The 17,989-nt window shown below is 46.3% G+C and overlaps 1 protein-coding gene across 3 annotated transcripts in view; it reads right to left on the bottom strand.

The window, feature by feature from the left end:
• ARHGEF2 (Rho/Rac guanine nucleotide exchange factor 2) overlaps positions 1-17,989 on the bottom strand; it is a 124,716-nt gene that overhangs the window by 78,595 nt on the left and 28,132 nt on the right. For 2 of the 3 annotated variants that reach the window (XM_069949316.1, XM_069949315.1), the window contains exons 2-7: positions 14,940-15,056; positions 11,666-11,955; positions 4,217-4,364; positions 3,670-3,757; positions 2,270-2,309; positions 241-370 (exon numbers count right to left, since the gene is read on the bottom strand). In XM_069949316.1, the coding sequence (XP_069805417.1) occupies positions 241-370; positions 2,270-2,309; positions 3,670-3,757; positions 4,217-4,364; positions 11,666-11,922 (663 nt within the window). In that variant the 5' untranslated portion in view covers positions 11,923-11,955; positions 14,940-15,056. Of the gene's footprint in view, positions 1-240; positions 371-2,269; positions 2,310-3,669; positions 3,758-4,216; positions 4,365-11,665; positions 11,956-14,939; positions 15,057-15,125; positions 15,148-17,989 lie in introns of those variants that run through there. The other variant, XM_069949318.1, reaches the window with a different exon arrangement.

The raw sequence follows: 17,989 nt of genomic DNA, 5'->3' as shown, positions 1-17,989 counted from the left end.
CAATCCTGCTGACAGAGGGGAGGGGGGGACCCCCTGTACACCGGACCCCCACCCTGCTGCCTCCTTTATATGGGGGGACTTTAAATACTCAGAATAATCTAGTCAGTGCTCCAGAGCTCCCCCATAGATCCCAAGCCCCAGTGTACCCCGAGTGTCAGTGTGTCACTCTCCTGTACCCCAGAGTCAGCGTCCCCCGTACACCCCACCGTATACAGCTGCCGGGGATGTGGATTTTCCTACCTTACTTTTCCCTCCTGAAATCTTCCTGATAAAACTCAGGGTTCTCTCGAAGCGGGATTCCTCCTTGTTCCTGTTCTCCTTCTCATCAGTCTCCAAAACATCAAACTCCCCGCAGCTGACAGCGCTTAACCTGGGGAGAGCACACAGAGAACGGACGGTCAGCACGGCCAGGAACATGGCTGCCCCCACATTACATGACAGAGGGGTTAATCCAACATGGCTGCCGCCATATTACAGCACAGAGGGGTTAATCCAACATGGCTGCCGCCATATTACAGCACAGAGGGGTTAATCCAACATGGCTGCCGCCATATTACAGGACTGGGAGTCCAAGGAAAGGGCTGGGAGCTCTGAGCCAAGAGCAAAAAGAGAGACAGATAGTGGCTGATTCCAGAGAACACAACCTGCTGATCCCCAGGAACAGAGCCAGCTGATATACCCAGCATTGCAACTATAGTAGTTATATTCCTGTATATAGGAGCAGTATTATAGTAGTTATATTCCTGTATATAGAAGCAGTATTATAGTAGTATATTCCTGTATATAAGGGCAGTATTATAGTAGTTATATTCTTGTATATAGGGGGCAGTATTATAGTAGTTATATTCTTGTATATAGGAGCTGTATTATAGTAGTTATATCCCTGTATATAGGGGGCAGTATTATAGTAGTTATATCCCTGTATATAGGAGCAGTATTATAGTAGTTATATTCTTGTATATAGGAGCAGTATTATAGTAGTTATATTCTTGTATATAGGAGCAGTATTATAGTAGTTATATTCCTGTATATAGGAGCAGTATTATAGTAGTTATATTCCTGTATATAGGAGCAGTATTATAGTAGTTATATTCCTGTATGTAGGGGCAGTGTTATAGTAGTTATATTCCTGTATATAGGAGCAGTGTTATAGTAGTTATATTCCTGTATGTAGGGGCAGTGTTATAGTAGTTATATTCCTGTATATAGGAGCGGTATTATAGTAGTTATATCCCTGTATATAGGAGCAGTATTATAGTAGTTATATCCCTGTATATAGGAGTAGTATTATAGTAGTTATATTCCTGTATATAGGGAGCAGTATTATAGTAGTTATATCCCTGTATATAGGAGCAGTATTATAGGAGTATATCCCTGTATATAGGAGCAGTATTATAGTAGTTATATTCCTGTATATAGGAGCGGTATTATAGTAGTTATATCCCTGTATATAGGAGCAGTATTATAGTAGTTATATCCCTGTATATAGGAGTAGTATTATAGTAGTTATATTCCTGTATATAGGAGCAGTATTATAGTTATATTCCTGTATATAGGAGCAGTATTATAGTAGTTATATTCTTGTATATAGGAGCAGTATTATAGTAGTTATATTCTTGTATATAGGGGGCAGTATTATAGTAGTATATCCCTGTATATAGGAGCAGTATTATAGTAGTATATACCTGTATATAGGAGCAGTATTATAGTAGTTATATCCCTGTATATAGGAACAGTATTATAGTAGTTATATTCTTGTATATAGGAGCAGTATTATAGTAGTCATATTCCTGTATATAGGAACAGTATTATAGTAGTTATATTCTTGTATATAGGAGCAGTATTATAGTAGTATATTCCTGTATATAGGAGGCAGTATTATAGTAGTTATATTCCTGTACATAGGGGGCAGTATTATAGTAGTTATATCCCTGTATATAGGAGCAGTATTATAGTAGTCATATTCCTGTATATAGGAACAGTATTATAGTAGTTATATTCTTGTATATAGGAGCAGTATTATAGTAGTATATTCCTCTATATAGGGGGCAGTATTATAGTAGTTATATTCCTGTATATAGGGGGCAGTATTATAGTAGTTATATTCCTGTATATAGGGGGCAGTATTATAGTAGTTATACACTTGTATAAATTGTATGTATTATTACTATTATTATTATACACTGTGACCTTTACATGTAATCAGGAACATGAGGATTTCCCCCTCTTCCTAGATGAAAGTGAGCATAGAGCAGTGAGGGTCACTTACCCGTTCCCCAGGTGATTTCGGTGGGAGTAAAGGACCACATCTGTAAGGAGACAAAATCCGACACTTAGCCTCTTACCCACCTGGGGCCGGAACATTTAAAGGATAAATCTGTTAATCTGACAGCTGAGACATCTAATGTACCACTCTGAGGATCTTTCACCTGAGCTGTGTATCTAAGTCTCTGGTGTGATACAGTCCATCACATATTTATTTCATATATATCATCTGCAGGGACACAGCGCCCTCAGGTGGTCAGTAGTAACACTGCAGGGCACAGCAGAGGACGCTTGTCCCAAGAGCTTGCACTTTCTATGGTAGTGACGTCACACTTATTACTGTCCTTATCCCTGGATGTCAGTGTGGACTGACAGGGGGATACACAGGGCTGTAGACACCAATAACCTGTTCCCTATGATTAGGTGCAGGCCATATGTCATCTGTGGGATCAGCACTCCCCCTACTGGAGACTGTAGGAATCTCCCATCCTCAGAGCTGTGCTTAGCTTCAGCCCTGCGCTCCAGACTCAGACGGGTTTCACAACTAGACCGTGGGCTTTCAGCCTGGTAGTTACACACTGCGTACAATGCATTGTGGGTAACATCATGGTCACATTTATTGTAGCGACAAACAATGGGGATTATTAACAAAGATGGAAAAATCCCTGCGCTTTCCATGGTAACAAAGCGACAAATCACATCGGGTGTGAATAGGTATTTCTGGAAGCGAACGGCGGAGGGGGATGAGGGATATTTATATACAGCTATGGGGGGGCTCCGGTGGTACGTTACCTCACAATAACAAACATCCAGATCTAATAACAGCAGCAACAGTGTATTACGGTATACCGCACGAGGACTGGGCACTATAACGGGTTTACCAGAGATATCCTATATCATACCCGAGCTGAGAAATATATACACCACTATACTATACCCATATATACTCCACTATACTATACCCATATATACACCACTATACTATACCCATATATACTCCACTATACTATACCCATATATACTCCACTATACTATACCCATATATACTCCACTATACTATACCCATATATACTCCACTATACTATACCCATATATACTCCACTATACTATACCCATATATACTCCACTATACTATACCCATATATACTCCACTATACTATACCCATATATACTCCATATACTATACCCATATATACTATACCCATATATACTCTATATACTATACCCATATATACTCCACTATATTATATCCTGACCTATGAATTATTGTTGTATATACTCCACTATATTATATCCTGACCAATGAAATATTGCCGTATATACTCCTCATATAATATACCGCCCACTAGACCTCTGAAATACTCCTGCATGTCGCCATGATATTACACCCCTTGTTCTGCTCACCATCGATCCCGGTCATAGAGACGGACTTGGAGAGCGGGTTGTAGAGATAGGCCTGCGTCAGGTATTCCTGCAGTCTCTTGGCGTGTTCCTGTGGGATATAGGACGGTATAACAGTCAGGATACAGAGCGGTATATATCATCAGCACTCATGGTATAATGTATGTATGTATACACAGCACTCATGATATAATGGCAGGAGAGATTGGCTAGCCCCTGTCCATAATGCTGCCCCCCCCAGGGATAAGAGGAGGCACGTCCCCCCCTATATACCCCATCATGGGGACAATTTCTGGGAACCTTCCGCTCTCACGCTTGTTACTATAATAAGGAAGCTACGGTATAACCTGGGGATTCCCAGTCACACAGCAGGAAGCCGCCCCCTCTCTGCTGATCAGTGATCTCATCACTTCAGAGCTGCACTCACAATTCTGCCGGTTAGTAAGCAGGGAATGCTGGGGGATTTCAGCTCTGAAGCTGCAGGATTGTGAATGCAGTTTTGGAGCACTGCAGCTTGTTGGGTGGTCGTGTGGTCAGTGAAGACTCTTACCTCCTGCGTCACCTCCACATCCTCCCCTCGCAGTGACAGCAGAGACTCCAGCTCATCAGTGCTGCGGATAATGGGCGTCCGGCGGGGGTCTCGGCTGTAGCCCATGGTCTCCTCCATCTCCTCCGCATCCAGACCCTTCAGACTGAGGCTGCAGGAAGACAGAGACAGCATGAGACATGGGGATGATGGGCAGGTAGTGATGGGGTATGGAGGATGATGGGCAGGTAGTGGTGGGGTATGGGGGATGATGGGCAGGTAGTGATGGGGTATGGGGGATGATGGGCAGGTAGTGATGGGGTATGAAGGATGATGGGCAGGTAGTGATGGGGTATGAAGGATGATGGGCAGGTAGTGATGGGGTATGGAGGATGATGGGCAGGTAGTGATGGGATATGGGGGATGATGGGCAGGTAGTGATGGGGTATGGAGGAGGATGGGCAGGTGTAGGGGTGGGGTATGGAGGATGATGGTCAGGTAGTGATGGGATATGGGGGATGATGGGCAGGTAGTGATGGGGTATGGAGGATGATGGGCAGGTAGTGGTGGGATATGGGGGATGATGGGCAGGTAGTAATGGGGTATGGAGGATGATGGGCAGGTAGTGGTGGGGTATGGAGGATGATGAGCAGGTAGTGATGGGATAGGAGGATGATGGGCAGGCCAGGTAGTGATGGGGTATGATGGATGATGGGCAGGTAGTGATGGGGTATGGAGGAGGATGGGCAGGTAGTGGTGGGGTATGGAGGGTAATGAGCAGGTAGTGATGGGGTATGGAGGATGATGGGCAGGTAGTGATGGGGGATGATGGATGATGGGCAGGTAGTGATGGGGTATGATGGATGATGGGCAGGTAGTGATGGGGTATGGAGGATGATGTGCAGGTAGTGATGGGGTATGATGGGCAGGTAGTGATGGGGTATGATGGATGATGGGCAGGTAGTGATGGGGTATGGAGGATGATGAGCAGGTAGTGATGGGGTATGGAGGAGGATGGGCAGGTAGTGATGGGGTATGGATGATGGGCAGGTAGTGGTGGGGTATGGAGGATGATGGGCAGGTAGTGGTGGGACATGGAGGATGATGGGTAGGTAGTGATGGGGTATGGAGGATGATGTGCAGGTAGTGATGGGGTATGGGGAATGATGGGCAGGTAGTGATGGGGTATGGGGGATGATGGGCAGGTAGTGATGGGGTATGGAGGAGGATGGGCAGGTGTAGGGGTGGGGGATGATGGGCAGGTAGTGATGGTGTATGGGGGATGATGGGCAGGTAGTGGTGGGACATGGAGGAGGATGGGCAGGTAGTGATGGGGTATGATGGATGATGGGCAGGTAGTGATGGGGTATGGAGGATGATGGGCAGGTAGTGATGGTGTATTGGGGATGATGGGCAGGTAGTGGTGGGGGATGATGGATGATGGGCAGGTAGTGATGGGGTATGAAGGAGGATGGGTAGGTAGTGATGGGGTATGGAGGATGATGGGCAGGTAGTGATGGGGTATGATGAGCAGGTAGTGATGGGGTATGATGGATGATGGGCAGGTAGTGATGGGGTATGGAGGAGGATGGGCAGGTGTAGGGGTGGGGTATGGGGGATGATGGGCAGGTAGTGATGGTGTATGGGGGATGATGGGCAGGTAGTGGTGGGGTATGGAGGATGATGTGCAGGTAGTGATGGGGTATGATGGGCAGGTAGTGATGGGGTATGGAGGATGATGGGCAGGTAATGATGGGGTATGGGGGATGATGGGCAGGTAGTGATGGGGTATGGAGGAGGATGGGCAGGTGTAGGGGTGGGGTATGGGGGATGATGGGCAGGTAGTGATGGTGTATGGGGGATGATGGGCAGGTAGTGGTGGGGTATGGAGGATGATGTGCAGGTAGTGATGGGGTATGATGGGCAGGTAGTGATGGGGTATGATGGATGATGGGCAGGTAGTGATGGGGTATGGAGGATGATGAGCAGGTAGTGATGGGGTATGGAGGAGGATGGGCAGGTGTAGGGGTGGGGTATGGGGGATGATGGGCAGGTAGTGATGGGGTATGGAGGAGGATAGGCAGGTAGGGATGGGGTATGGAGGATGATGGGCAGGTAGTGATGGGGTATGGATGATGGGCAGGTAGTGATGGGGTATGGAGGATGATGGGCAGGTAGTGGTGGGACATGGAGGAGGATGGGCAGGTAGTGGTGGGACATGGAGGAGGATGGGCAGGTAGTGATAGGGTATGGGGGATGATGGGCAGGTAGTGATGGGGTATGGAGGATGATGGGCAGGTAGTGATGGGGTATGGAGGATGATGGGCAGGTAGTGATGGTGTATGGGGGATGATGGGCAGGTAGTGGTGGGGGATGATGGATGATGGGCAGGTAGTGATGGGGTATGGAGGATGATGTGCAGGTAGTGATGGGGTATGAAGGAGGATGGGTAGGTAGTGATGGGGTATGGAGGATGATGGGCAGGTAGTGATGGGGTATGATGAGCAGGTAGTGATGGGGTATGATGGATGATGGGCAGGTAGTGATGGGGTATGGGGGATGATGGGCAGGTAATGATGGGGTATGGAGGAGGATGGGCAGGTGTAGGGGTGGGGTATGGGGGATGATGGGCAGGTAGTGATGGTGTATGGGGGATGATGGGCAGGTAGTGGTGGGGTATGGAGGATGATGGGCAGGTAGTGATGGGGTATGATGGGCAGGTAGTGATGGGGTATGATGGATGATGGGCAGGTAGTGATGGGGTATGATGGGCAGGTAGTGATGGGGTATGATGGATGATGGGCAGGTAGTGATGGGGTATGGAGGATGATGAGCAGGTAGTGATGGGGTATGGAGGAGGATGGGAAGGTGTAGGGGTGGGGTATGGGGGATGATGGACAGGTAGTGATGGGATATGGAGGAGGATAGGCAGGTAGGGATGGGGTATGGAGGATGATGGGCAGGTAGTGATGGGGTATGGATGATGGGCAGGTAGTGGTGGGGTATGGAGGATGATGGGCAGGTAGTGGTGGGACATGGAGGATGATGGGCAGGTAGTGGTGGGACATGGAGGATGATGGGCAGGTAGTGATGGGACATGGAGGATGATGGGCAGGTAGTGATGGGATATGGGGGATGATGGGCAGGTAGTGATGGGGTATGGAGGATGATGGGCAGGTAGTGATGGGGTATGATGGATGATGGGCAGGTAGTGATGGGGTATGATGGATGATGGGCAGGTAGTGATGGGGTATGGAGGATGATGGGCAGGTAGTGATGGGGTATGGGGGATGATGGGCAGGTAATGATGGGGTATGGGGGATGATGGGCAGGTAGTGATGGGGTATGGAGGAGGATGGGCAGGTGTAGGGGTGGGGTATGGGGGATGATGGGCAGGTAGTGATGGTGTATGGGGGATGATGGGCAGGTAGTGGTGGGGTATGGAGGATGATGGGCAGGTAGTGATGGGGTATGATGGGCAGGTAGTGGTGGGGTATGGAGGATGATGGGCAGGTAGTGATGGGGTATGATGGGCAGGTAGTGATGGGGTATGATGGATGATGGGCAGGTAGTGATGGGGTATGGAGGATGATGAGCAGGTAGTGATGGGGTATGGAGGAGGATGGGCAGGTGTAGGGGTGGGGTATGGGGGATGATGGGCAGGTAGTGATGGGGTATGATGGGCAGGTAGTGATGGGGTATGAAGGATGATGGGCAGGTAGTGATGGGATACGGGGGATGATGGGCAGGTAGTGATGGGGTATGGGGGATGATAGGCAGGTAGTGATGGGGTATGGAGGAGGATGGGCAGGTAGTGATGGGGTATGGAGGAGGATGGGCAGGTGTAGGGGTGGGGTATGGGGGATGATGGGCAGGTAGTGATGGTGTATGGGGGATGATGGGCAGGTAGTGGTGGGGTATGGAGGAGGATGGGCAGGTAGTGATGGGACATGGAGGAGGATGGGCAGGTAGTGATGGGGTATGAAGGATGATGGGCAGGTAGTGATGGGGTATGGGGGATGATGGGCAGGTAATGATGGGGTATGGGGGATGATGGGCAGGTAGTGAGGCAGTGTAGCGGCCGGTGCAGAGCTGCAGCATGCACGGCTGCGCTCATAGGAAGGAAACACTAGACTCTTATTCCTCCCTGTCTCAATGTCTTAAACCACCAGCTTCCTCCTATCGCACAGTGATGCGAGGGTCTGCGGCCTGTACACTGATCGCCCCCCGCAGGTGAGAAGCCCAGTGACCCCGGTGCCCCACGTACCCCTCAGAGGACTGGCTATGGGCCGCGCTGCCCCAGCGGGTCAGGAGACATCCAGCTTCCATCTTGCCCGTTTCCTGCAGACGTCGTATTTGCAGAAGTATCAGCAGACGGAAGACACTGGCGCCTGTCTCAGGGTCACGTCCCCTAGTGTCTACACTGCAGTATTACGCCTCCTGTACATTATAAGTTATTACAGGACACCTGGGTGACTGCTCGGACTTTTCTACCACCCTGAATGGTGAATCAGTCAGACGCCGGCTGAATGGTCCGACCCTGAGACGATGTGACCGATCACAAGACGGACGGGATCTGCTCTTCCTCTTTATGGATTCACCACCGTATAAGATATTATGGTGCGGTGTGATGTCATCAGTCACGGGAACACTCAGCGTGTAACCAGGAACCCAACTACAACCCTCATCAGGTAACATCACTACATCTCCTCACAGAGTCATCTCAGAGGACACGGTGCTGCTCAGCTGCTGTATCTAACCTTATCCTGTGTGATACTGTCTGCTGAGCCACTGTATCTAATCCCATCATGTGTAATACGGTCTGCTGAGCCACTGTATCTAATCCCATCATAAGAGATACAAACTGCTGAGCCACTGTATCTAATCCCATCATAAGAGATACAAACTGCTGAGCCACTGTATCTAATCCTATCATGTGTGATCTGTCTGCTGAGCCACTGTATCTAATCCCATCATGTGTGATACTGTCTGCTGAGCCACTGTATCTAATCCCATCATGTGTGATACTGTCTGCTGAGCCACTGTATCTAATCCCATCATGTGTGATACTGTCTGCTGAGCCACTGTATCTAATCCCATCATGTGTAATACGGTCTGCTGAGCCACTGTATCTAATCCCATCATAAGAGATACAAACTGCTGAGCCACTGTATCTAATCCTATCATGTGTAATACGATCTGCTGAGCCACTGTATCTAATCCCATCATAAGAGATACAAACTGCTGAGCCACTGTATCTAATCCCATCATAAGAGATACAAACTGCTGAGCCACTGTATCTAATCCTATCATGTGTGATCTGTCTGCTGAGCCACTGTATCTAATCCCATCATGTGTGATACTGTCTGCTGAGCCACTGTATCTAATCCCATCATGTGTGATACTGACTGCTGAGCTGCTATATCTAATCCTATCATGTGTGATAATATCTGCTAAATTGTGTATCTAAACCAATCATCTATGTGTGTTGCTGTATCCTATCATAAGTAATACTGCCTACTGATCTTTGTATCTAATCTCATTATGTATAATAATGTCTGCCGGTGTATCTAATCCCCTCATGCTCTGCTGAGCTGATGTATCTAATCCCCTCATGCTCTGCTGAGCTGATGTATCTAATCCCCTCATACTCTGCTGAGCTGGTGTATCTAATCCCCTCATGCTCTGCTGAGCTGGTGTATCTAATCCCCTCATGCTCTGCTGAGCTGGTGTATCTAATCCCCTCATGCTCTGCTGAGCTGGTGTATCTAATCCCCTCATGCTCTGCTGAGCTGGTGTATCTAACCTCCTCATGTTCTGCTGAGCTGCTGTATCTAATCCCCTCATGCTCTGCTGAGCTGGTGTATCTAATCCCCTCATGCTCTACTGAGCTGGTGTTTTGAATCCCTTCATGCTCTGCTGAGCTGATGTATCTAACCCCCTCATGTTCTACTGAGCTGCTGTATCTAATCCCTTCATGTTCTGCTGAGCTGGTGTATCTAACCCCCTCATGTTCTCCTGAGCTGCTGTATCTAACCCCCTCATGTTCTGCTGAGCTGCTGTATCTAATCCCTTCATGTTCTGCTGAGCTGGTGTATCTAACCCCCTCATGTTCTCCTGAGCTGCTGTATCTAACCCCCTCATGTTCTGCTGAGCTGCTGTATCTAATCCCCTCATGTTCTGCTGAGCTGCTGTATCTAACCCCCTCATGTTCTGCTGAGCTGCTGTATCTAATCCCCTCATGCTCTGCTGAGCTGCTGTATCTAACCCCCTCATGCTCTGCTGAGTTGCTGTATCTAATCCCCTCATGTTCTGCTGAGCTGCTGTATCTAACCCCCTCATGCTCTGCTGAGTTGCTGTATCTAATCCCCTCATGTTCTGCTGAGCTGGTGTATCTAATCCCCTCATGCTCTGCTGAGCTGCTGTATCTAATCCCCTCATGTTCTGCTGAGCTGCTGTATCTAACCTCCTCATGTTCTGCTGAGCTGCTGTATCTAATCCCCTCATGCACTGCTGAGCTGCTGTATCTAATCCCCTCATGCTCTGCTGAGCTGGTGTATCTAACCTCCTCATGTTCTGCTGAGCTGCTGTATCTAATCCCCTCATGCACTGCTGAGCTGCTGTATCTAATCCCCTCATGCTCTACTGAGCTGGTGTATCGAATCCCTTCATGTTCTGCTGAGCTGGTGTATCTAATCCCTTCATGTTCTGCTGAGCTGCTGTATCTAACCCCCTCATGTTCTGCTGAGCTGCTGTATCTAATCTCCTCATGCTCTGCTGAGCTGGTGTATCTAATCCCCTCATGCTCTACTGAGCTGGTGTTTTGAATCCCTTCATGCTCTGCTGAGCTGATGTATCTAACCCCCTCATGTTCTCCTGAGCTGCTGTATCTAACCCCCTCATGTTCTGCTGAGCTGCTGTATCTAATCCCTTCATGTTCTGCTGAGCTGGTGTATCTAACCCCCTCATGTTCTCCTGAGCTGCTGTATCTAACCCCCTCATGTTCTGCTGAGCTGCTGTATCGAATCCCTTCATGTTCTGCTGAGCTGCTGTATCTAACCCCCTCATGTTCTGCTGAGCTGCTGTATCTAATCCCCTCATGTTCTGCTGAGCTGCTGTATCTAACCCCCTCATGCTCTGCTGAGTTGCTGTATCTAATCCCCTCATGCTCTGCTGAGCTGCTGTATCTAACCCCCTCATGCTCTGCTGAGTTGCTGTATCTAATCCCCTCATGTTCTGCTGAGCTGCTGTATCTAATCCCCTCATGCTCTGCTGAGCTGCTGTATCTAATCCCTTCATGTTCTGCTGAGCTGGTGTATCTAATCCCCTCATGCTCTGCTGAGCTGCTGTATCTAATCCCCTCATGTTCTGCTGAGCTGCTGTATCTAACCCCCTCATGTTCTGCTGAGCTGGCGTATCTAATCCCCTCATGCTCTGCTGAGCTGGTGTATCTAATCCCCTGCTGTGTGATACCTGTCATAGCTGGCCTCCTCCTCCTGCAGCCTCTTGCCCGGCTCCCAGCTATGCCTTCGGAAGGAGTCGTGGACGTGGACGTTGCACTTTGCGGGGCCGTATCTCCTCATTGGGACCCCCAGGAAGCGGTCCTGCTCCTCCTGGAGTTCCTGCAGGTCCAGGTCACTGGGGACGCGCGGCTCCACAGCAGACAGGCATCGCTGCTTGTGGCCCCGCACCATGTAGGGCCCGCCACCAAACACCTCAGAGTTATTCATTCCTGTGGCTCCTTGTCTTATAGACCCCGGACCCTGCGAGAGAAATAGTATACAGGTTACACCGGGTGCACGGCTTGTGTCTTACATAGGTATACATACCGCCATATACTGTACATAGTAAGGATAGGTATACATACCGCCATATACTGTACATAGTAAGGATAGGTATACATACCGCCATATACTGTACATAGTAAGGATAGGTATACATACCGCCATATACTGTACATAGTAAGGATAGGTATACATACCGCCATATACTGTACATAGTAAGGATAGGTATACATACCGCCATATACTGTACATAGTAAGGATAGGTATACATACCGCCATATACTGTACATAGTAAGGATAGGTATACATACCGCCATATACTGTACATAGTAAGGATAGGTATACATACCGCCATATACTGTACATAGTAAGGATAGGTATACATACCGCCATATACTGTACATAGTAAGGATAGGTATACATACCGCCATATACTGTATATAAGGATAGGTATACATACCGCCATATATTGTATATAAGGATAGGTATACATACCACCATATACTATATATAGTAAGGATAGGTATACATACCGCCATATACTGTATATAAGGATAGGTATACATACCGCCATATACTGTACATAGTAAGGATAGGTATACATACCGCCATATACTGTACATAGTAAGGATAGGTATACATACCGCCATATACTGTACATAGTAAGGATAGGTATACATACCGCCATATACTGTATATAAGGATAGGTATACATACCGCCATATACTGTATATAAGGATAGGTATACATACTACCATATACTGTACATAAGGATAGGTATACATACCGCCATATACTGTATATAGTAAGGATAGGTATACATACCGCCGTATACTGTACATAATAAGGATAGGTATACATACCGCCATATACTGTACATAGTAAGGATAGGTATACATACCGCCATATACTGTATATAAGGATAGGTATACATACCGCCATATACTGTACATAGTAAGGATAGGTATACATACTGCCATATACTGTACATAATAAGGATAGGTATACATACCGCCATATACTGTACATAGTAAGGATAGGTATACATACCGCCATATACTGTATATAAGGATAGGTATACATACTGCCATATCCTGTACATAGTAAGGATAGGTATACATACCGCCATATACTGTATATAAGGATAGGTATACATACCGCCATATACTGTACATAGTAAGGATAGGTATACATACTGCCATATACTGTACATAAGGATAGGTATACATACCGCCATATACTGTACATAATAAGGATAGGTATACATACCGCCATATACTGTACATAGTAAGGATAGGTATACATACCGCCATATACTGTACATAGTAAGGATAGGTATACATACCGCCATATACTGTATATAAGGATAGGTATACATACTGCCATATACTGTACATAAGGATAGGTATACATACCGCCATATACTGTACATAATAAGGATAGGTATACATACCGCCATATACTGTACATAGTAAGGATAGGTATACATACCACCATATACTGTATATAGTAAGGATAGGTATACATACCGCCATATACTGTGTATAAGGATAGGTATACATACCGCCATATACTGTACATAGTAAGGATAGGTATACATACCGCCATATACTGTATATAAGGATAGGTATACATACCGCCATATACTGTACATAGTAAGGATAGGTATACATACCGCCATATACTGTACATAGTAAGGATAGGTATACATACCGCCATATACTGTATATAAGGATAGGTATACATACTGCCATATACTGTACATAAGGATAGGTATACATACCGCCATATACTGTACATAATAAGGATAGGTATACATACCGCCATATACTGTACATAGTAAGGATAGGTATACATACCACCATATACTGTATATAGTAAGGATAGGTATACATACCGCCATATACTGTGTATAAGGATAGGTATACATACCGCCATATACTGTACATAGTAAGGATAGGTATACATACCGCCATATACTGTACATAGTAAGGATAGGTATACATACCGCCATATACTGTACATAGTAAGGATAGGTATACATACCGCCATATACTGTATATAAGGATAGGTATACATACCGCCATATACTGTATATAAGGATAGGTATACATACTACCATATACTTTACATAAGGATAGGTATACATACCGCCAAATACTGTATATAGTAAGGATAGGTATACATACCGCCGTATACTGTACATAATAAGGATAGGTATACATACCGCCATATACTGTATATAAGGATAGGTATACATACCGCCATATACTGTACATAGTAAGGATAGGTATACATACTGCCATATACTGTACATAAGGATAGGTATACATACCGCCATATACTGTACATAATAAGGATAGGTATACATACCGCCATATACTGTACATAGTAAGGATAGGTATACATACCGCCATATACTGTACATAGTAAGGATAGGTATACATACCGCCATATACTGTATATAAGGATAGGTATACATACTGCCATATCCTGTACATAGTAAGGATAGGTATACATACCGCCATATACTGTATATAAGGATAGGTATACATACCGCCATATACTGTACAAAGTAAGGATAGGTATACATACCGCCATATACTGTACATAGTAAGGATAGGTATACATACCGCCATATACTGTATATAAGGATAGGTATACATACTGCCATATCCTGTACATAGTAAGGATAGGTATACATACCGCCATATACTGTATATAAGGATAGGTATACATACCGCCATATACTGTACATAGTAAGGATAGGTATACATACTGCCATATACTGTATATAGTAAGGATAGGTATACATACCGCCATATACTGTATATAAGGATAGGTATACATACTGCCATATCCTGTACATAGTAAGGATAGGTATACATACCGCCATATACTGTATATAAGGATAGGTATACATACCGCCATATACTGTACATAGTAAGGATAGGTATACATACCGCCTAATACTGTGGAGGATCACCAGCTGCATCCCCGGGGAGGGCGGTATACACCGTACATAGCGGGCCTCACGTCTCCTCTGCACGGCGGGGACATCTGTGCTGCTCCAGAGTCACCTGTAAGACAATATATAACGGATTATATCCTCCATGATAATACCGCCATATCCAGTGATCCTTTATCACCTGACCCACATCACCCTGATCACATGACTTCCGGTATGTGAGGATCCTGCAGCTTCCTGGGCCCGGGCTCCTCTATAAACTGCAGCCGCACTAGGCCACGCAGCCGCACTAGGCCACTCCTAGGTCACGTGATCACCTCCTGCGCGGGACCGCAGACAGGTCCTGCTGAGGCCACGCCCACAGGGGAGGAGCCTATAGCTACAGACCATTTCAGAGAGGAGGAGCTTGTAACTCACAACCGAGGGGAGGAGCTTATCAGTGCACGGAGGCGGGAGCTTATCACTACAGTGCGTATATACTGTGTGTGTGTGCGTATATATACTGTGTGCTTATGATGTGTATACTCTGTATATGTTGTGTGTACTGTATACTGTTTATATACTCGGTGTATGATGTTTATAGATGTGTGTATATACTGTGTATATAGATGTCTGTATACTCTGGATATGATGTGTACATACTGTGTGTATATAATGTGTATATACTGTGTATACTCTGTGTATATGGTATATAGATGTCTGTATACTCTGTATATGATGTATATACTGTGTGTATATAGATGTGTGCGTATACACTGTATATGATGTGTATACTGTGTGTATATAGTTGTCTGTATACTCTGTATATGATGTGTATATACTTTGTATACGATGTGTATATGGTATATAGATGTGTATACTCTGTGTATATGATGTGTATACGATGTGTATATGGTATATAGATATGTGTATACTCTGTATATGATGTGTATATGGTATATAGATATGTGTATACTCTGTATATGATGTGTATATACTGTGTATACGATGTGTATATGGTATATAGATATGTGTATACTCTGTGTATATTCTCTGTGTATATTATGTATATACTCTGTGTATATAGATGTGCCCCCCCCCCCCCTCCCTATATAGGTCAAGTGTCTTGGAGACCAGATAGAAGATTTCTCAGATTTTCTATTTAGGAAGAAAATAAGCAATGTAGGAACCTGCAGTGTCCCTGGAGCGTCCACACAACGCAGGGACGGGAAAGGGTTAAACAGCCAATGACAGCATCACTAGTCCCGAGGGCGCTGACCGGCTGACAGGGCATGATGGGAGTTGTAGTTGTACAACAGGATGAAGAACTGAAGAGATCCCATCATTGTCTTACTCTAAACCAGCCACTAGGGGGCGACATGTACCTGTGTATACTGCCCCTATAACACGGCTCACAGCTTCCTAGGTGTACACCTGACACCAGGAGAGGCCAAGATGGATGAGAAGTCTCCTGATATCCCAGCAGTGCTCTGCAGCACACAATGGCGGTCACTCAGTGCACCCCTAGTGTGGGAGCCGTGCTGGGGGGGATGGCATATGAGCAGCAGCGAGACTCCGAGATCATACAGCCAAATAGTACTATGTACCGCACACATAACACTGCCATATAGAGCACAGATTATACTGCCATATACATACATAACACTGCCATATACATACATGATAACACTGCCATATACATACATGATAACACTGCCATATAGAGCACAGATTATACTGCCGTATACATACATGATAACACTGCCATATACATACATGATAACACTGCCATATACATACATAACACTGCCATATACATACATAACACTGCCATATACATACATGATAACACTGCCATATAGAGTGCAGATTATACTGCCGTATACATACATGATAACACTGCCGTATAGAGCACAGATTATACTGCCATATAGAGCACAGATTATACTGCCCTATACATACATGATAACACTGCCATATAGAGCACAGATTGTACTGCCGTATACATACATGATAACACTGCCATATAGAGCACAGATTGTACTGCCGTATACATACATGATAACACTGCCATATAGAGCAAGGATTATATTTCAGTGTACAGCCAACATAATACCTCCATATAGTGCAAAAAATACACCACCACATACAGCCAACATAACACTACCATATAGTATTAAATAATACTGCTATATGCAGTCCACATAACTTTGCCATATAGAGTGATTATACCATCATATATAGCGCACATAATACCGCCATACAGAGTGACAATAATAATGTCAGGTACATGCTATATAATACCGCCATATACTGTAGTTGTGGTCTGGTCTCCAGGGTGATGGCTGAGGCTTGGCTGGACGGTACAGGCTGCGGGGGATGGGTCAGGGGTCTCCCCATTATACACCATATACTCTGCGCTCCGCTCCGCTGAGTCATAATTAAAGGCGTGGGAAGATGAGGGGGGGGGGGGGGGCGATGCAATTACCGCCGGTCCTGAGAGTGACCCCCCACCCTGTGACAATGATTCCCAGTGACTGGTGTGACAGGAGCCCCCCCCCCCCCCGGCCGCCAGAGCAGAACAGAAAGACCCAGTGACTCATCCGGCTGAGGGGGCCGAGCCCAGGTGATTAACCTGCAGGACCCCAGTGTGAGTGTACGCAGCCCCCCTGCACAGTGCTGCTTAGAGGGGATGTCCATAGAGAAGACCCTGCCCAGTGTGAGAGTGTACACAGCCCCCCTGCACAGTGCTGCTTAGAGGGGATGTCCATAGAGAGAACCCTGCCCAGTGTGTGAGTGTACGCAGCCCCCCTGTACAGTGCTGCTTAGAGGGGATGTCCATAGAGAGAACCCTGCCCATTGTGTGAAAGTGTACACAGCCCCCCTGCACAGTGCTGCTTAGAGGGGATGTCCATAGAGAGAACCCTGCCCAGTGTGTGAGTGTACACAGCCCCCCTGCACAGTGCTGCTTAGAGGGGATGTCCATAGAGAGGACCCTGCCCAGTGTGTGAGTGTACACAGCCCCCCTGCACAGTGCTGCTTAGAGGGGATGTCCATAGAGAGGAC

The sequence above is a fragment of the Dendropsophus ebraccatus genome, chromosome 13, assembly GCF_027789765.1.
Source record: "Dendropsophus ebraccatus isolate aDenEbr1 chromosome 13, aDenEbr1.pat, whole genome shotgun sequence".
NCBI lineage: Eukaryota > Metazoa > Chordata > Amphibia > Anura > Hylidae > Dendropsophus > Dendropsophus ebraccatus.
The sequence above is the reverse complement of the archived record's forward strand: the minus strand, read 5'-3'. Positions and strand labels throughout refer to the sequence as shown.